This window comes from Typha latifolia, chromosome 14, assembly GCF_019914945.1.
Source record: "Typha latifolia isolate L0001 chromosome 14, TyphaL0001v2, whole genome shotgun sequence".
Taxonomy (NCBI): Eukaryota; Viridiplantae; Streptophyta; class Magnoliopsida; order Poales; family Typhaceae; genus Typha; species Typha latifolia.
This window is the reverse complement of record NC_133099.1, coordinates 1,027,976-1,051,498: the sequence shown is the minus strand read 5'-3', so window position 1 is coordinate 1,051,498 and position 23,523 is coordinate 1,027,976. Positions and strand designations below refer to the sequence as shown.

General features: G+C 36.8%; 3 protein-coding genes and 1 non-coding gene across 5 annotated transcripts; all 4 read left to right on the top strand.

Annotated features, from left to right (window-relative positions):
* The first annotated feature begins 1,571 nt into the window (after window positions 1-1,571).
* LOC140800715 (short-chain dehydrogenase TIC 32, chloroplastic-like) lies at window positions 1,572-6,163 on the top strand. The gene is made up of 8 exons (XM_073155517.1): window positions 1,572-1,800; window positions 2,281-2,512; window positions 2,646-2,725; window positions 3,432-3,585; window positions 3,742-3,820; window positions 4,845-4,929; window positions 5,264-5,310; window positions 5,843-6,163. Exons 1-8 carry the CDS (start codon window positions 1,695-1,697, stop codon window positions 5,999-6,001), a joined length of 942 nt encoding a protein of 313 aa, XP_073011618.1. The 5' UTR covers window positions 1,572-1,694; the 3' UTR covers window positions 6,002-6,163.
* Window positions 6,164-6,421: 258 nt separating this feature from the next.
* Window positions 6,422-6,581, top strand: LOC140801526 (U1 spliceosomal RNA). Its single transcript, XR_012111474.1, has one exon. It is a non-coding gene; the product is annotated as a U1 spliceosomal RNA (small nuclear RNA).
* Window positions 6,582-7,908: 1,327 nt separating this feature from the next.
* LOC140801441 (probable anion transporter 4, chloroplastic) lies at window positions 7,909-14,395 on the top strand. The gene is made up of 11 exons (XM_073156562.1): window positions 7,909-8,238; window positions 8,914-9,572; window positions 9,702-9,809; window positions 10,392-10,547; window positions 10,783-10,998; window positions 11,315-11,524; window positions 12,453-12,590; window positions 12,836-12,937; window positions 13,328-13,393; window positions 13,555-13,639; window positions 13,768-14,395. The coding sequence occupies exons 1-11, from the start codon at window positions 8,184-8,186 to the stop codon at window positions 13,863-13,865; spliced, it is 1,893 nt and encodes a 630-aa protein (XP_073012663.1). The 5' UTR covers window positions 7,909-8,183; the 3' UTR covers window positions 13,866-14,395.
* A 3,369-nt stretch (window positions 14,396-17,764) lies between these two features.
* LOC140800963 (uncharacterized) lies at window positions 17,765-23,402 on the top strand. Of its 2 annotated transcripts, none has more exons than XM_073155912.1 (7): window positions 17,765-19,106; window positions 19,274-19,392; window positions 20,278-20,898; window positions 20,991-21,285; window positions 21,515-21,677; window positions 22,825-22,927; window positions 23,015-23,402. In XM_073155912.1, exons 1-7 carry the CDS (start codon window positions 18,033-18,035, stop codon window positions 23,130-23,132), a joined length of 2,493 nt encoding a protein of 830 aa, XP_073012013.1. In that variant the 5' UTR covers window positions 17,765-18,032; the 3' UTR covers window positions 23,133-23,402. The 2 variants fall into 2 exon arrangements, 1 of the variants encoding a protein (XP_073012013.1); XR_012111335.1 differs by having other exon boundaries at window positions 17,797-19,106; window positions 22,782-22,927.
* Window positions 23,403-23,523: the final 121 nt, after the last annotated feature.

Below are 23,523 nucleotides of genomic sequence, written 5' to 3'. Positions count from 1 at the left end.
TTTATAATTCGGCCCTTATATAATTTTATTTAACACCATATATTAATATGAGCGGTAACAGCTAAAAAATATTTTATTATAATATATTAAATATTTTATAAAATACTTAAATTATTCATATCTCATTACTCCTCTCATTCTCTTCGACTTTGTTATCGAAGCGATTGAAGAAGAGGAAGGGAAAAGACGTGAAAATGTGAAGATAACATATGATAGAGAGGTGAGTGATTTTAGTATCAGTTAGTCAAAATAACGTCAATATATTAAATATAATTTATAAGAAAAAGTAAGAGCTCCGGGTACAAAATTATTAAATAAATTATAAAATAGTTATAATTTAGGGCAAGTCTAATGATTAAGCATGGCCTATTACTTGCGGGCTTGTCACATTATTATCAGTCACCTTCATGATGCTATAATGATAATGGCTTTTATCGTCCAAATTAGTCCACCTTTACGTGACATTTAAATAGTTTCCTTCCATTAATAAAAGTTGAGATTGTGATATGAATCCATAGTCCATACTCTGTTCACATATTTATAATATGAATCCATAGTCCATACTCCTTATAATTTGGCCACAATTTAAAATGTTTTATGGACTCGCATTTATGACACACACACCCTATTTGCATGTAGTTTTGATGTAATTATTAATTAACTTAGTAATTGCTAATTTAACATCAAAAATATTAGAATGTCTTTTTTTAATTTATCGTAATCACTTGAAGATGTTAGTTAGTTTTACACTTGTTACATCTTAGAGGCCAAAAATATTAAAAATTTAACGGTGATCTTAAATAGAAAAAATTAAGCAAAATTTATAAAGAGTTAATGTCACAACTTAGTCGGATTATAAGCGGATAAAAATAAAACCATAATTATAACAAAGTTCTCATGAGTTTAATTTTTCTTAAAAAATATTAAGTTTGATATCCAGTAAATATTTTATTAAAACATTATATATGGTTGTGATGAAAATAAAATCATTAATATATATAATGGATCCTATAGTATGCAGACTTGTGATGAATAATAATAAAAGAAAAAGATTAAAAAATAATTTTCCCTATTTATGAATATAAATAAATAATGGACCAATAAGTGCAGAATAGCCACCAATGGGTCCATAACTCCATCCCATCCCATCCCATCCCATGGAGGCATGGGCTATGATTCAGATGTCATTAGGGATGTCATCTAGCCGACTTTGATTTTGCCAAGCTTTATTTAAATTTAAATTTAAATTAATTTCAAGCTTAAATTCGAGCTCCTAAGTCAAGACTAATTTAATCCTGAGTCAAGTCAATTATAAAAAATATATATATATATTAAAAATATATTTAAACTAATAGAAATCTTTATTTTAGAGAAGATTTTTTATATAAAGTTTCATATTACTCATATATATTATTATCTTGAGGCTTATTAAGCTGAACTCGATCCAACCGGCTTAATCGAGCGGAGCCGAGCTCGAGCCGGCTCATTTAGATGGCACCCAGGCTAGTGAAGTGGTCGTCCCATAGATGGGTAGGCATAGTGTCAGTATGCATTACTTTTATCCTCACATCACCGACGTCTAGAAGGATATCGCTCTCTTATTCCATTATTTTGGACGGATAACTCTGCCCAACTCCGATATCTCTATTTATTCTTCCGACTCGAATAAGATTGTAACAGAGGAGAGAAGAGAGATGTGGCCTTTTGGTAGGAAAGGGCCGTCGGGGTTCTCATGGTACTCGACGGCGGAGGAAGTCACGGAAGGAATAGATGGCGCCGGTCTCACCGCCATCGTCACAGGTATCGACCTCTTTGGATCAGTACTTATCCTTCTGCCCTCTTTTCTCGGGATAAGATTTGAATTCTGTGATTGTGATTTATTGCAGGAGGATTTTACTTGAATTTTTTTTCCCCTAGAGTTTTGAACTGGAATGGATACTTCGTTGAAAAGATTCCTCTTTCTCTTTGTTAATAATTTGGATTCTGTTGAATAGACTTAAGCTGAGATTAGAAGTATGATGAGTGCCTATGATCGAAAACCTAATCTTCTATTTCTAAAAGCTTCCAGGATCAAGAGAAGAGCATACTAAACCCAAGTAAGATTTTGAGAGGAATTCTAAATTGGGCCATGGTTATTATCCAGGAGGGCTTTTTTTTTAATATATTTATTTTTTATATAGTGGTCATATAACTTTGCTCAATCCTAATGAGTTAGAAATATGCAAAATAACTACTTTGGGTGAATTAAGTTTATGTAGCTTACCGTGTCATGGTTTTCAGGAGCATCCAGTGGAATTGGTGCTGAAACAGCTCGTGTTCTTGCATTGCGTGGTGTTCATGTGATCATGGCAGTTAGGAACCTTTCTTCTGGTGCCAGTGTGAAAGAAGCAATTTTAAAGGAGGTACCCAATGCCAAAATTGATGTCATGGAGTTGGATCTCACCTCCATGGCATCGGTGAGGAAGTTTGCTTCGGACTTCAAATCGCGAGACCTTCCATTGAATATCCTCATGTAAGAATACTGTATAATGTGATTCAATGGGAAACAATATTTAGGTGAATGTTTATATTGATAGAACCATCGTGGTATCTTGCACTAATTCTAAGAGTAATGTGATTGTGGGCCTTCTTTTATTTTTTAACAGCAATAATGCAGGAGTTATGGCAACTCCCTTTTTGCTTTCGCATGATGGTATTGAGCTGCAATTTGCAACAAACTATGTAGGTATGAACCAAATTCTTCTCATCATTTAAATTGTTTTCATAATAAAATTCTAAGATTTTTTTTTGTGAGCTGTTGTAACGCTGTTTTTGGGTGCTTTTATTATCATGCTGTCCCTGCCTCATTAAGCAAAATAATAAAAAAATTATTTTTTTGCAATACAAGCTTTAGGATGACTTGGATCAGCATCAATCTGCTGAAATCCCAGCTGGTTTGATGATTGTTTAGGTTTTGAGCTTGATTGGAACCACTGAATGCGTTTCACTTCAATTTTGGATATCAATTTGTACAGTAGGAACCATGAAGTATTAATTAGGACGTATAAGCATTATTTGGAGCTGTGCCTATTTCTTGTATCTGTATGCCATCTGCATGCTTATTCATTGGTTATAGTTGATACTTGTTTGTTCTATCAAGTATTCAAGTTTGTGAAATTCTTCTATCTCTGCATATTATTTTGCTGTTTGTTTTCTGCCGCAACCCTTTTTCGTTTTCTGCCACCGCTGGATCTTTTTTAAGTGATGTTTCCAGTCTTTATGTGTTTGAACTTCAGAATTTCACCTAATATAGGTCTTCTCCAATATCTACTGTGACGTAGCTAACATTCCATCACTCCAATTTCCATTTACTTAGGTTGTAGATTTCTTTAGTTGAACTCTTCCTAATGCAAAATTTGAAGGTAGCTGATTTGACTGCCATGATTTTGCAGGTCATTTTCTTTTAACAGATCTTCTTTTGGAGAACATGAAGAATACATCCCGTGAATCAAAAGTAGAAGGAAGAATTGTTAATGTTTCATCAGAGGGACATAAGTTTGCATATAAGGAAGGAGTTCGTTTTGATAAGATAAATGAACAGTCAGGGTATGCGAAAAGTATAATTCTTTTCTAGGAATTGCTTTTAATGTATGTGTGTGTGTTTGCGTGATTCTTCCGTTTCAATTTATCCAGGTGATATAGTAGCTCGGACAATTGACTTATTTACTGTTATTAGTTTTTGACTGATTTATTAATCTACAGGTACAATAGTATTGGTGCATATGGGCAATCAAAACTTTCAAACATTTTGCATGCTAATGAGCTTTCCAGACGCTTTAAGGTATATGCACTGTGCTAGGAGTTCATCCAGTTATGTCACTGGCCAACATTTATGCATCTACTTTTCTCTGGAGAGTGATTCTCTATCTGATACATAATTGATTAAGAATATTTTTATATTTGGATTCTGATTCTCTATCTGATACCTAATTGATTCAAAATATTTTTTATATTTGGATTCTTATTTATTCCTGCATTCTGTATTTATTGACAAGCCTAGCAGGTCCAGTTTCCTAAAAGTTTAGATCTGTCTTTTTTTTTTCTAACAGAAACTAAAGATATGAGGTAGCTTTTGCAATATCAGTATAATTAGCTTTCTATTACCTTATTTGTTAGTATATAATCAGTCAATGAACATACAAACTTCTTAGTGGTCATTTCTGAAGAGTGAAGAACTTTTCAATATGCTCAGTATGACACCTTTATGTGAAGTTTCTCCAGCAACTTCCCCAAGCATGGTCACTAGTTTATGGTCGCTATCAAGAAATTCTGACACAACTAAGTGAATATAATATATATAGTAACCCCAATATTTTTGCTACATTATGAGGAATTGAATCATATCATCATGTTTGCAGAGTCATATCAAGTTAAAGACACAAAGAAGTTATATTTTAGCATATTTTACTATTTATGTGTTACCTTTCTTTGGCCAATCAGTTGGCATCTAGTGGGGCAGTCAAAAGATAATGGTTGGTAGACTGCATAAATGGCTAAATGATGCATTTGTCAAGGCTGTTTAAGAGTATATTTCTGCACTTTGATAGTTTAATTTAAATGGTCGGAAGATGTCATAGGTTCCATGCAAAGACATACTGTGATACTTCCTTCAGGGAAAATGGAATGCATCTCCATGTACGAAATCACTTGATTTTCTTTAACCTGAATAGTTCTTATATGTTTCTAGAATTGATGCTTTTGTATCTTCAATTGATTTTTGGTTAACTTTTTTTCCTCTAGGTGGATCGGTAAATTAGCTTGTGTACCTATAGGGATATGACATTCTGCTTGTTTGCTTAATGCAGGAAGAAGGGTTGCAAATTACTGCAAATTCTCTGCATCCAGGATCAATCATTACAAATCTTCTGCGCTACCACAGTTTTATAGATTGTAAATAACTCTAACCAACATACTAAGCCATGTCATTCTATCTAGTGTTTCAGTCAATTTCATGGAATTATGATAGTGTGATCTAAACATTGATTGCGTAAGTGTTTTTAAATGCTTTGCTTTCCAAATCCTCAAACATATATTTTTGCTGTTGTGATGCAGCTGCAAAAATTTCAGCTCTTTGAATATATGTCTTTTATGCATTTTAATCTACTTAACTGTTTGTAACTTTTAAGTCAAGTTTTGTATCTTTATATCAATGTTCTCTTGCATTTATCTTGTCGTGCCGAATGTAAAATTCCTGCTGATTAGTCCTATCTATGTTTTTATGCAGTTCTTTCTCGCACCTTTGGGAAACTTATCCTGAAGAATGCTCAGCAGGTAAATTAGATTAAGAATGCCACGAGGGAAGCTTCTTATAAAGCAATGTTTTAATAATGCTGCTTTACATTGAATGTGTTGCTCAATCATTATAGAACTAGTGTAAATAAGACCTCAGTTGCAAATCTCTTTACCTATATGCAAGACTTACAAGAGAAGAGGTAGCAAGCATATTTTGATTTCGAGACAAAATTCTATTCAACTTTACTTCTTCTAAGAGATCATCATATCGAAAGAGAAGTCCCTTTAAATTCCATCCACTGACCACCCAAAGACACTCTTATTTCTTCTACCCTGACTTGACTTCCCCTCACGGAAGTTCTTTTAGAAAAAGATATCTACTTATACTTGATAGAATTTGAGAAAGATGGAAGACCATTATGCGGTAACGGGTAAGACAGAAGATAATACTTTTAGTTATTTTGTAATGAGTTTAGATGGTTTTGTGGATGTTAACTGCCATCCTGCACCTTTTTTTCCCTTCTCTCACCTAACATGACTAATGATCATCATTTTTTTCTTAAATTTACAGGGCGCAGCAACCACATGCTACGTCGCGTTGCATCCTCAAGTCAAAGGAGTTGCAGGCAAGTACTTTTCCGACAGCAATATAGCTGAGACCAGCGCCAACGCTAAGGATGCCGATCTTGCAAAGAAGCTGTGGGACTTCAGCATTAAATTAGTTAGCTAAGACATTCAAGCTTGTGAAGATGTAAGAATGCCTACTCTGGCACCTTCTATTGTGTCTTTGTTTGCCGAAGAAAACTAAGCCCCAACATTAAATCCTACTGTTACAGATCTTGTAATGGTTCCTAAAAGCTTATCTTTTAATTGAACAGTTGCATTGAAGTGAGTCTGATGCTATCTCTATTCTCTACTGTTTAAAACTATGTTGCTCTGTTTAATAATGCCATGTTACAAGTAATGCAGAGTGAAATGTATAAGAATAAATTTAAACTAGGATCGTGCCACGTGGCATGCATCAAACGGAGTTCTGAGATGATTAGAAGAGCGAGGTAGGAGGCCCGCAATTTAGTCCCATATCGGCTGGTTCAAAAAGAGGGAGGACGTGCGACATCTATAAGAGGGAGGGATGGGGTAACGTTTCTCCATACTTACCTGGACGGGGTCGATGGGCGATCAAGAAGGCTCATGGCCTAGGGCAGCGGCCTCCATTGCACTTGGGAGGAGCGCTGGCTTACCATCTCCCCAAGTGGGAGAGTGGACGTCATAATTTGTGGTCGAGGGGGTACGCGCACGCGCGGCCCCTACCAACTCTAATCTAAATATTTTCTAGACTAATTTAGCGAATAATCTATGATTATTCGTGCTATGTTCTTTCTCTAATTTAAATATTTTCTAAACTAATTTAGCGGTTAATCTATGATTATCCGTGCTATGTGCTTTCAATAAATCCTAAATCTAACAGTTTTAAATTCAAATTAGAAAACGATATAATACTACTTTTAAATTACAATCTGACATGAGTCTACCTTCTTAACTCAAATTTAGCGATAATTTCAGATAGTATCTTACACTTGTTGTAATTTTATGATTAAGATGCTGATGTTAATATTGCTCATTATATATATTAAAATTATTTTTGAACCTCTAATTATAAAAATTCTCACACTCTCCGACTATTTATTTTTCTTAGTGTGATAATATTTAAACGGCTAAGGCTAATGAGTGTATGTAGGTTTATATTCTACCGACACTGATTTAATTAGAAAACTATTAAGTTCCTATTTCTCTAAAAAAAAAGAGGTTAAATAGGAGTGAAATAAATTCACCTAAAATTAGTTATACGACACTCGTATCCTATTTTAAATGAAAAAATAATAATATAAGGATAATTATAGAAGAATATTTTAGAGATTTTTATAGCTATGGAGGTTAAATTTATAAATATAATAATGAAGGAGCTCTATATATAAAATGACCAACAGTTAATTTATTCTAGGTGCAGTTATCCTCAAAATTAAGTTGTTGAATTCCACGCTACTCTAAATTTTTTTATTATTTATGAGCCTATATAAATTTGATAAAGAGTCTGACTTTTTTTAAATACAGAATCACTTAAATTTTACTAAATTTTTAACTAATATAATAAGCTGTTTAGTCTATACTTTAAGTCATATGCGTTGTTGAAATAATTACTTCGATCTAAACGCCGCCAAAATCTGCTCTAAGTTATTGTGTTGTCGAGCTGTTCTCCAAACCACCCACACTGTTGATTTATCAATCGAATCGAGCCGTTGAGCCAAATTATCAAACTACTAAATAATTTTTTCATAATATTATTTAGAGTTGAAATTAAATGTATGATTTTTTTGGTCATCGACTCTACTAGAGTTGGATCGGTTGCAACTCTAGGAATTACTCAGCTGATTACTGATCAACGGCTACGATTGCCTCGCTGATCCACTACAACGAGTGGCTGTTACGTCACTGATCTCAGACCCTCCCACCCTAATCCAACGGCTCACAGATTAAGATCGTCATCTCCGAGGTGAACCCAAGCAAACGGAGACGTGGCGCGACGAACAGCCGTTCGTTGGACGGTTATTAACAGGTGGTTACACATCGGAGCGTAACATCGTCGTTTTTTTCTCCCTTTTCTTTTCTTTTCCTTTTTTTTAATATTTTTTTCGTTCCACTTCCCGCTTTTGGAGGCCAGATAGTCCATGTGTGCTCGAGAAATACTTCCATTTATCCTCTCTTCGCCTCTTCCGCACCGGAGAAGACGACACCACATGACGACTTCTCCGAGATAAAATTCTATGATTTATCCCATCTAGGGTTTATTCCGCTCCTCTATTCGGGTTCCGTCTTCTATTCCTCGGATCGGAGCTTCGACCGGGTCCTTTCTAATGGCGATGGGGGCTGTGCTCTCGAGTAGGAGCTTCGGCTCGCCTCTCGTATCAGGTACTTTGATAACCAATTTTTTTGTTTTTTTCCGAATTTTGTGCAATTTTAGTTGGATACTTTGGGGAATTTTGGCAATGCATGATGCAGGTGGATGCTGCTTGACGATTGCTTAGCTTGAATTTGTTAAGAGAATAATTTTTTGATTACAGTACCTGTGATGTTTAGTGTTGAGTTCATGCTATCCACGTTATGCGCTTGATTGGAAAAGTAGACTTTTTTCACACTATTTTAATCTGAGTTTTAAGTCAATAAGTTGACTTGATGAGCATTTTTAATCGCATTCAGACAAGTCCCTTCGGAGTCAAATGAACCATTGCTTACATTGAAGGTTCAACAAGTTGAATTGAAGTTTAAACCTTGCTCTAGAAAGAAAACATCTAACGTTGTGCTTAAACAATTAAACCATAACGACGTGAAAGTAGTGCTGCATAGTGCATATATGGTTATTTTCATTTTTCTGTCACACTATAATTTCATCTGAATTATTCACTTGTCGGATAATATACTATTTGCTGTCCTGAATCATCTCATCTTTCCTATTAAAGTTCGATATGATTGATGACATAATTTGCATCCTGGGGATATTCCAACAACTCAAGCTGAAAAAGAGTGACTCCGAACTGATTTGATTTATATCTATCCAAATTAATAGTGTTAAAGTTATCTATGCAGGAAAAGAATATCGATTGAAGCGCACTACCGCATATGAAGGAAAAACGTATCCCTCTGCTCCTGGAGAGAAGTCTGGTTCGGGCATGATGCGCATCTTGTCTGCTAGAAAGGGAATTTCCTATGTAACTAGGAGTTCCTTTTCTGCAGTTCATATTAGTTGTGCTTTAGACCGGATAATTGCAACAAAGAGGCTCACGTTGCAAAGGGAAATGGCAGACCCTCTATCAAATTCTTTAGGGAAATTTTATATGGGAAACTTGCATAATATCAATCTCAAGAGAAGATTTCCCTCAAGAACGGTATGCTTTATTTCCTCAGATCCAGTAAATAATGGTTGGCTGCAAACGAGAAAGTTGGAAAATTTTCGTAAATCAGACAACCTGCAAGATCAATCAGAAACCCGGTTGGTGACTAGAACCCGCGTTGACTTCACACCAGAGCAGTATGAAATAACAGGATCACAATTTGATTCATTGAATTCCTCAGATGTGTCTAGTGAAGCAATTCTTGGTCCACTCAGTTCTTCAGAAGAGCAGAATGAAGTATATATAGTTGGAGGGGATGTGAAGGAAACATCTCCTTGGTGGGAGCAGTTTCCTAAGCGCTGGCTAATTGTGGTGTTATGCTTTTTTTCTTTTCTTCTCTGCAATATGGATCGTGTGAGTTAATCTTTACTTATCTATACCCATTTCCTTCTAGCATATTCATGCTTTTCACGTTTCGCCCATCCATTGAATTTGGTTAAAAATACGACCTGTGTTCTCCAAAGCTGATTGGATGTGAACCAGGTAAATATGAGCATTGCCATCCTTCCAATGTCAGCAGAGTTTAATTGGAATCCAGCTACCGTTGGCTTAATTCAGTCATCTTTCTTCTGGGGATACCTTCTTACTCAGGTCAGTCTTCATCCTTCAGCAGCGTCTATGCCACACAAACATGTGCACATAAATGTTCTTGATCTCATAGAGGCACTCTGACATTCCAAGACATTTAATCTTCCATCGATTCTTCTTGTTAAATGCAGTGTTGCTAGATGTTATATGCAGAGAGACATGATAAGGGGGGGAACTTATTGCATTGCACTTTTCTTCTTTTCAATGCAGATATATATTTTAGTCTTGACGAAATTATCAGCATGCTATTTGTGTATAAATTGTTCTGGACTTTCCTGGTGTCAATAATTTTTGTCTTGAGAAGATTTATCCTTGCCAACAAAGAGAGCATAATCATCCATTTGATATTTCTAATGCGTATTACAGGTTACAGGCCTTTAAGCACATTTTCTACAGTCTTTATTTAAAATAATAGCTTGATCTCGATTATTGGATTAAAAATGACTTGAAGTGAGCGTGTATTCTTGTTCATAAATAACTAGATAAAAATCTGCTTGCTTATGGACATACTTCTTAATTTAAGCATGATGTACTTCTTATGGACATACTTTTAAGTTTATTGATCATCATGACACTTATGCACAGATTGTTGGAGGCATTTGGGCAGACAAGATTGGTGGCAAGGTAGTACTGGGATTTGGAGTTGTATGGTGGTCAGTTGCAACAATTCTCACACCTATGGCTGCTAAACTTGGGCTTCCTTTTTTACTTGTTATGCGTGCTTTTATGGGGATTGGTGAGGTTGGTTTCTTCTCTTGTCTGTTCCATTCGCTGTTTACTCCTTTTGCTCTTAAATTGTTAAATTGTTAATCTTATCAAGTCTATCTTAATAAGTAGTTTCCCATCCACTATAACATGCTATGCTTTTATTGTAAGTACAATGTTTTCTGGCCTCTCTCTCTCTCTTCTCCCCGCCCCCCTCTTTTTTTTGGATACCTATAGATATTTGAAGAATGGTTTGATTTTTTTCTTGCAGGGTGTTGCTATGCCTGCTATGAATAATATACTCTCAAAATGGATTCCAGTATCGGAGAGAAGCAGATCCCTTGCATTAGTGTACAGTGGCATGTACCTTGGTTCTGTCACAGGGTTGGCCTTCTCCCCATTCTTGATACACAAATTTGGCTGGCCATCTGTTTTTTATGCCTTTGGGTCCCTTGGAAGTATCTGGTTTGCGTTGTGGCAAATCAAAGTAAGCCAATTTTTTGTTTAAGTTCTCAGGACTCCTACTCTATTACTGTGGCTTTTTTCCTCTGTTTCTTATGCATTTGGATCTGTGTGGTTTGCTTGCGACAAAAAGTTCCTTAGTGGATCACTAAGATATGTCAAGATGGTTCTTTAAAGATTTTATATCATGACTTCTCACAAATAGTAAACTAGTTTCTTCACTTGACTAGATGATCTGGTAGGTTTTTGCAGTCTAGCTCTTTTCTCCCCTTCGCCCTTGCTTCACATCATGTCTTTTTAATTTCTTTTTCACTTTATTTTCTTCTTTTGTTTCTCATCAGGCGCACAGCTCTCCAAAAGATGATCCAGAGCTTACTGCAGAAGAAAAAAAGCTCATCCTAGGGGGAAGTGTGTCGAAAGAACCTGTATCCTCCATACCATGGAGACTAATTCTATCAAAAGCTCCAGTCTGGGCCCTCATAATATCTCATTTTTGTCATAACTGGGGCACTTTTATCCTTCTAACATGGATGCCGACATACTACAACCAGGTGTGATTAACGATTCAAGCTTTAGCTGTATAAATTTTTTAGTAAATTTATTGTCCTCATTGTGCTGATATTAGAAAGTAACATCTTAATGAGGTGCAAATTAGTAATCTTTTGCTAATCTATTTGTTTCCAAAGGCTGTCAGATGTTTGTTTTCTTTCCTTGTTTTGTGTAATATTGATTTTTAATATGTGATGTGGTGCAAGCCAATGATATCCTATCTTCAGATTCAAATAGAAGTGATTTTCATTTTTATTTGTTCTTTAATTGATTTTATATGCATTTTACAAGTTTTGACTTTATTACTTTGTTCGCATTAAAATTGCTTGGGACTCGAGTTTTTCTTTTCGTGGAGATAACTTCCCATTCCGTAGACTTGACAAATGGGAAAAGGCTTTGTGGGGACTGTCATGTTATGTTAGCTTTGGTTATCTTAACTGTGTATTTTTATGTTATGTCAACTTGGTATTGCTATGTTATGCTGGCATATAGCATAATCTGTAACCCAACACCACAAAATTATATTCATAATCAGCAACTGCACCGCACCCTTATGCTGTCTTGCATCCTACGAAGGCTGCAACTTCTTACCGATACAATTAATAATTTGATAGATTAATACGACTAGAATCTCAAGTGAGTAGATGGATATTAACAAACTTAAGAAGTCTAATATGTTATTATGTCCATGTTGGTTGAGTACGCTTACTAACTCTGAGGAGAATAATAAAATCTAATCAAACATACTATATTGAAATTTTTACTATTGGTAGAAAGCACTTTTTACTTGTTCCTGTCTTTTATTAGTAATAACTCCTCGAGAAGGTATTCAGAGAACACCATTTTCTTTGTCTTGACACTTCCTGATACTTCTGTCTGTATGATGAACAATGACTACCATGAATCTCAGATCTAGTTTGTTATAAGCAGGTCTTGAAGTTTAATCTCACGGAATCTGGACTTTTTTGTGTCTTACCATGGTTAACCATGGCTGTATTTGCAAACATTGGAGGGTGGATTGCAGATACCCTAGTTGGAAAAGGGCTTTCCATAACAACAGTTCGGAAAGTAAGTATTTTGATCTAAGTTATTGTTTATTTTCTTGCGGATAATAGTAATAGTGGTTGGCACCAATTTAGTTTGAAATGAGCCAAGAATATATTTCTTTTAGTTGCACTCTTCACTTTTGGACATGAAGTGGCTAGAGTTCCAGTTCTTCATAGTAATCTGTTAATTCTCGATATCTGGTATTCATTGAGTTTTTTTATCTTAAATCTCTCCCCTCCTGACTCACTTGTGTTGCCTTGCCACAGATAATGCAATCAATTGGTTTTCTTGGACCAGCCTTCTTTCTGACACAGCTGAGCCATGTCCGCACTCCAGCTTTGGCGGTACTATGTATGGCATGCAGTCAGGTTTGATATGCTTAATATACATCCTTATTTTTTTTATTGGTCTTCAGCATAAGTTGGGTACCTTTAACTTGTTATTTGTTGTAATGCATTTACACTTCATTACTCCATCTTGGATGCTTTCGCTTTCGATGGAATATTTATTCTTCTTTCCCTAAGCCCTTCTTGAATGTTCAGATATCTTGTTTCTGAAATAAATCGTGGCAACTTCTCTTTTACCTCATTCTCCTTGGCTGGCTTGCTTCATTAAATGCATTTATCCCTTGTAATTTTTTTTAATGATATAAGTTCTCTAAAATAGCATGTAAAATTAAATATTCCATTTTTTGGGTGCAAGTTCTGTTTCTCTTTGGTTCATAAGGCAAATAAGCATTCATTTTGCTTTCTTTTCAGGGTAGTGATGCATTTTCACAGTCTGGTCTATATTCCAATCACCAAGATATAGGACCAAGATATGCGGTATGTTCTGTTTGATGTTCAGTTCTTTGTAATGAAGTTTTAAGTTTTTCAGTCATTGTCATGGCTGTAATGAAGTTATTTAATAGTATCTTTAGAAAAGTGAGATTATCTATCCTTAATCCTGGATCTTCTGTGATTATTTTTTTCTACTGAAATCACAGGGAGTGCTACTAGGACTATCAAACACTGCTGGGGTGCTTGCAGGAGTCTTTGGCACTGCTGTCACTGGCTACATTTTGCAACGAGGCAAGAACATTGCACAAACCGTATATTATTGTTTTCCTATCTTGTCAATTTACCATGGTTTCCATTACATATTTTTCTGTTTTATAATGACTATATTTTGTTTATTTCTCAAAATTTTAACTTGACAGGCTCATGGGATGATGTCTTTAAGGTTGCTGTTGCCCTTTACATCATAGGCACATTGGTATGGAATATCTTTTCGACTGGAGAGAAAATTCTTGACTAAGGAGCACACATCATAGATGCAGCTGCAGCTGTACGAAGTTTAACTATGCAAAGATTTCGGAAGAAAGAAATACAAGCCATATTCGGCAAGAAAGATAGCCATATTTGATTTTCTTTTTTCTCTTTCGCCATTTGAAAACACAGGAAATGTCATGTTACAACACCAGATTGGCAGTTCTACTGGCACGAGAAAGATAGAAGACTTTTCAAGGAAAGAAATAAATCCGAAAAACTATCGCAGCTAAGAAATCTTGTTTCTTTTGAAGGTTTCAGTTTTTCAGCAAGCCTCTTTTCTTAGAATCAATTAGCCTCTTCTCTTTTTTCTTTACTCATTCTAGGACAGACAGGCAATCGTGTCTCTTGACTCAGACTTGTGTTATGAGAACAAGCCGTCGCCATAGGGCATGCTTCCCTGCTATATTTAAAGCATATTGTGTTAGGCCTGAGAAGCTATAAACTTAATTCGCATGTAATCTCCTTTGGAGATAACACTGACAGCTAAATCTTATTGATAGCTTTATATCTTCTTTATGCTCTTTTGCTATTGAAATCTCCACAAATTTTGATGTTCTATCATCCATGTAAATAAAGTATTGAATCACTGAAAAAATTGTTCTGCAAAAGGCTAGGCCCGGCTCAAGCCTGGCCCAATTCAGAAGGACCTAACCACCCATTCACAATCTTAGGATAGAATCTTTGTTTGAACATTGCTATTCAACAATATCTACTCTATGCTCATCAAAATGCTTATGCTAAAAGATGAGATAAAAAGGCGGTTGGCTCCACCACCTGACCCATCACACTCCAAAGAATCCACCACCTGCAAGTAATCCCAAAGGGTGTGCTACATCGTGTTCCAAAATTCCCTTTGGCTTCTAGGTTTTGAGTGCTCTTCCTCAAAATGTCGTCTACTAGTGATGGGTTGCTGGGGGGACAAGCGTACATGGGTAATGTATCAATGTGACAGATCACCAAACGCACGCACCGGCACCGGCACCGGCACCGGCCTCGTCTTCATGCAGCCAAACAAGCATCAAACCGGACGAGGATTGCAACTGGTCCTGAGCCCACCTTAAAGTGCCAGATCGATTCTTGCTCGAGTTTTTTGAGATCCAATCATTCTCATTGTTCTCGTTGCAGATCACCATTCACCAAACACAAAAGCAATGAAAAATTCCACCCCCGAGGGCACCTTTCGCTTCGGATTCTAAGAATACGAGTCGCTCTCTCTAACAAATTGATTAATATCGTGTACATCATATAGTCAAATCATATAATATGAGCCTAACTATCAGAGCACATTATATTATTGAAGACTAACTAGTAAATATCGATCATCATAAAGTGATTGATATGATATCTTCTTTTTCTTTCTTTTCTTTTTTTTTAAAAAAGAAAAAAATCTCATTAGAGAGTGTTTTTAAAGCTTATTCAATGAATTTGCAAATTGACTCCGCTTTATAATCATATTAGCAATTATAGACTAAAATTCATGTTGTTTGCAAACAAGGTCTTTTATATACATTGCCCATAAACACAATGCGCACGTCTAAACCAAACTAGCCCTTGTTTCCAGTTAATATGGGCTTTGGTCCATCATTGCTAATGGGATTATAAAGTGGAATTATCTTACAAGTTATTATATTCTCGTAAATAATTTATGCCTGGTTGGAAAAATAGATATAAATTCTTTATCTCCACGTATTTTAGAGCTAATATTACTTTTATCCTTACCATATCTAGTGTATCAAATACAAGAGTTACAAATGGGATAGCACTCGGACGGTTAAAATAGCTTACATTTTATAAACTGGAACACTATTAAGTTTTCATTTTTGTTTTACAAATATATATATATATATATATACATATAGTTTGATGATTCCAAGAATGGCAAAGGCAGCCATGGCTTATCTGGCAATGGTCCTCCTGTAGACCCATCCCTTAATTGAGACTGTGGCCAAAGATGAGCATCATATAATAGATTGGAGCACTTTCAAAGTGTAGTCATCTCCATGATTAATTAGATTATAAGATTCTTCTTATATCTAATGTTTATATATATTATTGAGCCAAACAGTTGAATAGACCTTGTCATAATTCCACCATTCCATCCTTTACTGCCGACACCCAGAACTTTTCATGGCTCATCAAGTTCTCTTGCCTCACTTAGTGGATGCACTTTGTTTCAAATAAGGCAACTTAGGTTGTGAGATAGAACTTTCATAAAGTAGTAAGTATTATTAAGACATATACATACACATATATATAGAGAGAGATAGATAGAGAGAGAGAGAGAGAATTTATAAATTCTAACCATCACTTCAATGATTTCTATTAGCAAACACATATGTTGGAAGATATAAAATGATATATATATTATTTAGAGTATACCCTTATGCTCTTGTGACTTTCACTAGTGAGGGATTTATTATATTTTTCTATTCACAGTTCTATATAGGAGGCTTCTTTTTAGTATCTTTAGTTAGAAAATAGCCTCTTAAAATTATAAGATTGCAAATAAGTGAAATTTTATGGTTGCAAAAGTGAGTTTTTTTTTTCTTTTTCTGTTGTGTTTTGAGAGAAGTGAGAATTTAATTACATCGTATCTAAATTAACACGGGCTCTTTTATCATTTGTTGCAAAAATAAGAATATTATCTTTTATTTATAATTTGCTGTAATAAGAACTCCAAATAAAAATTTAAGTTGAAATTTTTTTTCTCTCCCATTAATTAAAAAGTAGAAAAACAAAAAATGCCGAAACTTTTACAATTTACTCCATTATAATAAAATATGCATTAAAATTTTAAAAAATAAATATAATTAAATTTTGTATGATTCTCCGTTAATATCATTAACGGAGAATCATACAAAATTTAAAATAAAAAAAAAAAACTCCTATGGCCTCTTTCCATGGAGTGCACGTTTCCATAACCAAAGTCTAGATGGAGAAAACCAAGTAACCCTAACCACCCACCTTGAATCATATGGACTTTGATGTTGATCATCTCTGCTCAACTAACCAACCCTCTCTCTCTCTCTCTCTAAACTTATATATCCATCTTTAAATCTCTCTTTATTTTTTATGAGTTGATTCACCCGAGTATTTAACGTAAGAGTAAGATAACGTCCTCCCATCCTTTCCCTTAAACCAACCACCTAATTCCCTCTTCTATTCCTCTTAATTAATTATTTATTTATTTACACAATAAAAGATTGTTTTTGTTCACTTTGAAAAATAAAATAAAATATCTAATATTCTCCTTATTTGAATTTGGGAACTTTTTCATCTTTTATTTTTATTCTAAAAATGGCATCTTTGGTTATTTTAACTCATTTATATAGTAACTGCTTGTTAAGAAAATTAATATTTTTTAGGCATGGAAAAAAGAGAGAGTAAATTACAGGTCTAATGATAAATATTCTGGCAGGGTGTAAATAATAATATAAGAAAAAGTAAGGATGTTTTTTAAAAAAAAAATTGCTCGCGATTGTTACAGCTGAGGGTCACATTGGTAATTTGGAACGAAAATCGCAGAAAAGGGTACAAGAAAGAGACAATTCCACGTGGCAGTGCGAAACATCTCGTCCAGTTACATGACGTGGACGCCAAGGAACGTGAAATTCTTATGCTTTTAATAATAATTTATTAAGTAAATTTTCAAATAACACCTTATATTTAACAGAATTTGATTTTACGAGAAAGTTAGGGCGTGATATCCCAAAAGTAAAAGCAAGCTTGTACTATAAATTCACTTAAAATTGAGGTGTTATATGCAAATACTTCTAAAGACGTAGCTACACCTCTAAATCTAATGCAATTATTTATAATTTATTTTAAATCCATCTCTTTCCCTTGATTCCTTTTATTTCCCATTGCTTCTTCGTCTCTCTACTCCTACAGAAGAAGCAAAATATATTTGTATATTTGATTTTATTTTTGAGAAAAAAAAAGGGGAACTGGAAAAAATTATTTCTCCGCGTTCTCTCCTTTATCCCTCTTCCGTCTCTATTCTAACTCTAAATCCAATTCTACTAGGGTTTCATCTACTTCTACGAGAGGTCGAGAAATCGAGCACCATAGGTCTAGGGTTCCGATCTCCGCCGCCATGCCCTCCTAGGGTTGGGGTTTCCCCGATCGAGAGATCGTTCTACAAGAAGCGGCGATGGCGGATTTCCGCCAAGACGTCGATCTCGAGTTCCGGCGGGGACTGGAGGAGCTGGTCCGCGGGCACCTCGATGGCTGCATGAGCGCCGCCCTCTCCTCCTCCTGCGTCGGCGACGATGATGATGACGCGGCATCCGTCGATGGTCGGCGGCGGCGGCGGTCGGACCTCGAGGGCGATGATCTCGCGGAGTCGTCCGCCGCCGCGCGCCGCCACTCGCGGATCCTTGGCAGGTGGGTGGCGCGCCAGGCTGAGGAGATGATCACGACGATGGAGCGGCGGAATCGTGAGTCGGAGTTGATGGCTCTTGCCGGTCTGCACACGGTTTCCATGCTGGATTCCTCCTTCCTCAGGGAATCCCGGCGGTCGCCGTCGTCGGTGGAGCGGCCGGTTGCTGCCAGGGCGCCGTCTATCCTCCAGATGTGGCGGGAGCTTGAGGATGTGTCCACCACCAGGGAGCGGAGGGCCACGGCGTCTGTTTCTAGCGATCCGAGCCGTGCGGAGAGGCAGGAGCTTCATGGTGGCTCCACAGCCCCGAGCGAGAGCGACTACAATGGGTATGGCCGGTGGGATCACGGAGCGAGACAGGACGATGAGGAGGAGGATCGAGGCTCTAGCCGGGAGCAGTCTCCAGATATTGGCGATGGTGAGAGGGAAAGGGAGAGGGAGAGAGTGCGGCAGATCGTTCGCGGGTGGATGACGGAGAGCCAGGTGGCGGCGGATGAGACATCTAGGATCTCGCCAAGGGATGAGAGCTCGCAGGCAGAGTGGCTAGGGGAAATTGTGAGGGAGAGAGTAAGGTTGGTGAGGGAGTGGGTGCAGATGACGAGCCAGCAGAGGGATGCCCGGGGTAACAGGAGGGGAGAGAGGGATAGGGAAAGCGAGAGGGAAGGGTCGGTCACCGATCAGGAGGAAGGCCCACCAGAGCACTTAAGGAGGGATTTGTTGCGGATTCGTGGGCGGCAGGCTCGGCTTGATTTGATCATGAGGATGGCAAGGGAGAGGCAGAGGGAGCTTCAGAGCTTGTCGGAACATCGAGCTGTTTCAGATTTCGGTCACCGTAATCGCATTCAGGTCAAGAGTTCAATCTTGACGGAGATATCTTTTTAATTAGGTTTAGCATGTTACAGTTGTAAATTTAGGAATATTTTCCTGCCATTATCTAAACGATAGAAAACTACATTAGGTCCCAACTTACTTGGTTATGATTTATCACTTACAATGCTTAGATTGGATAGCAGGCACTACTTCGAGGTAGATTCTTAAGAAATGAGAGACCAACTGAAGAGGAGAGGCCACCATCTCTGGCTGCAAGAGAGCTGGGTCAGCTAAGGCAAAGACACCCTGTCTCTGGTTTGAGGTACTCATTGCATATATTGTTGGTGAAAACCTTCTTATAGTTTCCTGAGCACTTCATCTAAGAACGCCCAGTAACCATTATGTTGTTTTTTCCTTTTTAACCAATAGTTATTTAGATACTAAGCGAAATTACAATTCTAATTGCATCTTCTTTTCATAGACACTGATTGAGTGAATCTTTGCCCAAAAAACTCTGTACCAGACTACCCATCATTGACCAAAACCTATATTTCAATGGTAACCGCAAGAACCAGTGAGTGCATATGCATTCTAAAGAATTATTTAATTTGCAGCATGCTAATATCATACTTTTATAACTACTCAGCATTTTTGTCTGATAGCCATTCAAATATTTGACGCTATGAAAAAAGATCACAGAGGTTAAGTTCATTCCTCAGAGCAATATCAAATTGTGTACCAGTAGTTCCATATATTAAATTGACCAAATTTAAGAATTAGTTGATTTCAAATATATTGAATATTATAAAAGGGAAAATTGCACAATGCCATTGATTCAGGATGTAGAGAAGTGGAAGAAACAAAAGTAGATCTATTTTATCAGTGAATGATGGTTCAAAATTATGAACCATTCACAGTTGTCATATATCTCGTCATTTCTGCTTCCGTACACTGTTCATATACCATCAAACTGTCAACTATTTTGTGTTCTTTGCCGGATCACATTCTGTTGCTAATCGTATATATATTTTCAGAATGGTTATTAATCTCATTGAACTACTCTTCACTTCCATTCTTGCTTGATAAAATTTCAAAATTCATAACTTTCTTGTCAATGAGGTTGCTTTGTGCTTTCCACCTTTCAGTTGGTATTCTATTGTGTTCTAGTTAAAAACTAAAAATAACACTATGCACTTCTTGTAACTAGGGAAGGATTTCGCTTCAGATTAGAGAATATTGTTCGTGGTCAGGCTGTTACCTTATCTGATACTTTAGCTGCTCAAAATGCCAACATTTCCACTGATCAATCTCAAACAAGCACCTTGGTGGAGGTACCTATTGATGACCAGGAAATACCTCAACCTAGGAGGGAGAACACTGATGATCAGCAAATGGAAGGGGCAGGGACAACAGATGAACTGGAAAGGAGCACTTCCAATGATATTGTAGAGCAAGACTCTCTAAATCAAGTGGACAGTTGGCAGCAAGAAGATGCAGAACATGAAAGAAGAGATTGGGAACAACCTTCTGAAGGTGGTTTTGATCAGTGGCATGAAGAGACTGGAGCAGAATCTGATGGCAACTGGCAGGAGAACCAGGAGTGGTCCCGGGAGACACCAGAAGATGAAGATGGTGAAATTAGTCATCTCCCAGAAGTGCGCGAAGAGTGGCATGATGATGAGTCTCATTTTACTGCAGAGAACTGGCAGGATGATAATTCAGATCCTCCAATTGGCCAACACTCGACGCCTATTAGAAGAGTCAATAGGTTTATACCCCCTGATGATGACAATGTGTATAGCATGGAACTGAGGGAACTCCTAAGCAGGTGGTTGCATCTTGTCTAAACAAAAAGGGGATTTAGTTCATTGTTGATAGTCACTCTGTTGTCATGTTGAAAATGTTCTACTCTTTTTGCAGGAGAAGCGTGTCTAATCTCCTTCATAGTGGTTTTCGTGAAAGTCTAGACCGATTAATACGGTCATACGTCCAAAGACAAGGCCGTGGTCCTCTCAATTGGGATCTGCCCACTCCAAATTCACCAGAGGAAAACCAGGAGCAGCAAAGAGATGATGAGAACCAGGAGATTCAAGATCCTGTTGACAGGCCTCCACTTGTGATTCCACCTCCACCTTTGCCACCTCGACAACCATTGTGGCACTCAGAATTGCATCATAACAATTGGTCCAGACAGAGCATGCATCGTTCAGAAATGGTACGTCATCTTTCTGCTAAATTCCATGGAATTTTGGAAGCTGTCTGCATTTTATTTCTGAACAATGTATCTGCTTTCCTGCCATAAGGGATCAGAACTGGAAGCTTTTTGGTTTATGAACACTTCATCCAATGAAGCTGAAACTGCCATTGGCATATATAGTTCTCATGGCAGACACACTGATCCATAGTTTTGGCACGTCAAGCTAATGCTTTAATGTATCTTACAGGAATGGGATGCTATTAATGATTTGAGGGCTGATATGGCTAGACTTCAACAAGGGATGAGTCATATGCAAAGGATGCTGGAAGCTTGCATGGATATGCAACTTGAGTTACAACGTTCTGTTAGACAGGAAGTATCTGCAGCTTTGAATCGCTTTGCAGGACAAGGTTTGTATATTGTTTCCCAGATTATGCTTGTTAATTTAATTGATGATGCCATGATGATTATACTATTTTCCCAGCCATGAAGTGAAATTTGAGTTGATACCTGATGTAGAACTTGTTACTCTGGTATCAAAGATGACATAGGACAACCTCTTGATTAATATTTTTCATATGACTTTAGAGTTTTGCACTTCAAACTTTCTACTCAGTCAAGAATCAATCCCATCAATGGAGGAACTACTCTTTGACTCCTGCAATGTGAGTGGGGGAAGAGGTCTTATTTGGTGATGTTTATAAGAGTTGTGAGTGCCATTTATAAAGCATCACTAGCAAAGGATTAACACAAACTTCAGGTTGATAATAATTGGTTATAAATAAGATAACAGCATGCTTTGAGCCAAAAGTAGTGCTGTTCAGGGACTATTTCTTAACGTCTTGAATTCTTGATAGCAGTATAGCAATAACAGGGTTAAAGTCCTATCTAGCTGAATATCCATGGGAAAATTATTTAGTTGAAGAACCAAAAATAAAAAGCCTCAACATGAGGGAAGCTTTACAAGCAATAGACTTAGAAGCTGCTTAGTACAAATAACTGCGGATGATGCTTGCTGATTCCAAGGACTTCTATACAAGACACTTGGAGATAATCAGCTTTACATGCCAAATTAATAGGAAACCTTAATGAAAGAGGTACATGGGCATCTCTATGCTGTGGACAATGGAAGGATCAAAATCAATTTGATATCTTAGAAGATTACTTGCAACTACTAGAAAATAATAATGCTGTCATCATGTTGTATTTGTTCACAGGATGGCAAGCAAGTCTCAGTGCCCACTGTATCGATTGTGGCAAAAAATGACATGCATTGGTATAGTATCTTCAGATTTTAATGTACATATAGTAAAATAAAACAATTCTATCATGAATCTCTCTGCCAGCATCCATAGTTTATCATTTAGTCCTCCGCAGTTCTCTATTTCCCTTTAAAAAAAGGACCTATATTTAGTAAAAACTTGTAATTCCTTTCTTCAGATCTAGTTCTTGCCTTATTCTATTGCTTCCTCGTTAATATTAAACTACCTGAAAACGATTCCCTGCAATACCAGTTATCCAATGCTCTTCCTAAAGCTCACAAGACCAATATTCCAGGGGTTACCAAGGAGATGTCAGATGATGGATCAAAATGGAGTCAAGTGAGGAAAGGGACCTGTTGTATATGCTGCGACACTCAAATCGATTCCCTTCTGTACAGGTCTTTTTATCTACCTTCTTCATACACATAACAAGGATCAAAGCATAGAGTAATGATACTAATTTTTGTTATTGTTGCGCCATTCAGATGTGGGCACATGTGCACTTGTTCAAAATGTGCCAATGAGTTGGTTCGAAATGGAGGTAAGTGCCCATTATGCCGTGCACCTATTGTTGAGGTGATCCGAGCATATTCCATAATGTAAAGTAGAAAACAGAGAATTTATAGAACCAAAAAAGGAAATGGAACAAGTCGCTGCATTGTGAAGTTTTGTTCTGTTCATGGGAGGAACCATTTGGTGGCTTCTTGTGTTCTTTTTTTTCTTCTGTATCTAGAAGTTTTAGTGTTTTCTCAAATCTGTTGTTCGTAATTATTCTTGCGACATTAAAATGTTCCGAGTGGCACGACAAACAGCTTCTGTTGATTGTTCATGGATCCGACAATTAACAATCTGTAATAAATTGTTCATTCCTCAGTTCTTCTCTACATCATCTTTTTCCAGGGCATTGCTTATTGTCAGATGAGATCTTGTGTTTATTGACTGGACTTTAGTCTCATTAGGTATGCCAGTCGTATGATTGGTCAAAAGAATTTTC

What these genes read in the sequence shown, in the direction of transcription:
- LOC140800963 (XM_073155912.1), top strand. Translation starts at nt 18,033, where the DNA reads ATGGCGGATTTCCGCCAAGACGTCGATCTCGAGTTCCGGCGGGGACTG. An exon ending in CTGAGGGAACTCCTAAGCAG is followed by an intron (nt 20,899 to 20,990) that starts GTGGTTGCATCT and finishes CTCTTTTTGCAG; the next exon opens with GAGAAGCGTGTCTAATCTCC. An exon ending in GAATCGCTTTGCAGGACAAG is followed by an intron (nt 21,678 to 22,824) that starts GTTTGTATATTG and finishes CCAATATTCCAG; the next exon opens with GGGTTACCAAGGAGATGTCA.
- LOC140801441 (XM_073156562.1), top strand. Translation starts at nt 8,184, where the DNA reads ATGGCGATGGGGGCTGTGCTCTCGAGTAGGAGCTTCGGCTCGCCTCTC. An exon ending in TTCTCTGCAATATGGATCGT is followed by an intron (nt 9,573 to 9,701) that starts GTGAGTTAATCT and finishes GATGTGAACCAG; the next exon opens with GTAAATATGAGCATTGCCAT. An exon ending in TATGTATGGCATGCAGTCAG is followed by an intron (nt 12,938 to 13,327) that starts GTTTGATATGCT and finishes CTTTCTTTTCAG; the next exon opens with GGTAGTGATGCATTTTCACA.
- LOC140800715 (XM_073155517.1), top strand. Translation starts at nt 1,695, where the DNA reads ATGTGGCCTTTTGGTAGGAAAGGGCCGTCGGGGTTCTCATGGTACTCG. An exon ending in ATTTGCAACAAACTATGTAG is followed by an intron (nt 2,726 to 3,431) that starts GTATGAACCAAA and finishes ATGATTTTGCAG; the next exon opens with GTCATTTTCTTTTAACAGAT. An exon ending in AAGATAAATGAACAGTCAGG is followed by an intron (nt 3,586 to 3,741) that starts GTATGCGAAAAG and finishes ATTAATCTACAG; the next exon opens with GTACAATAGTATTGGTGCAT.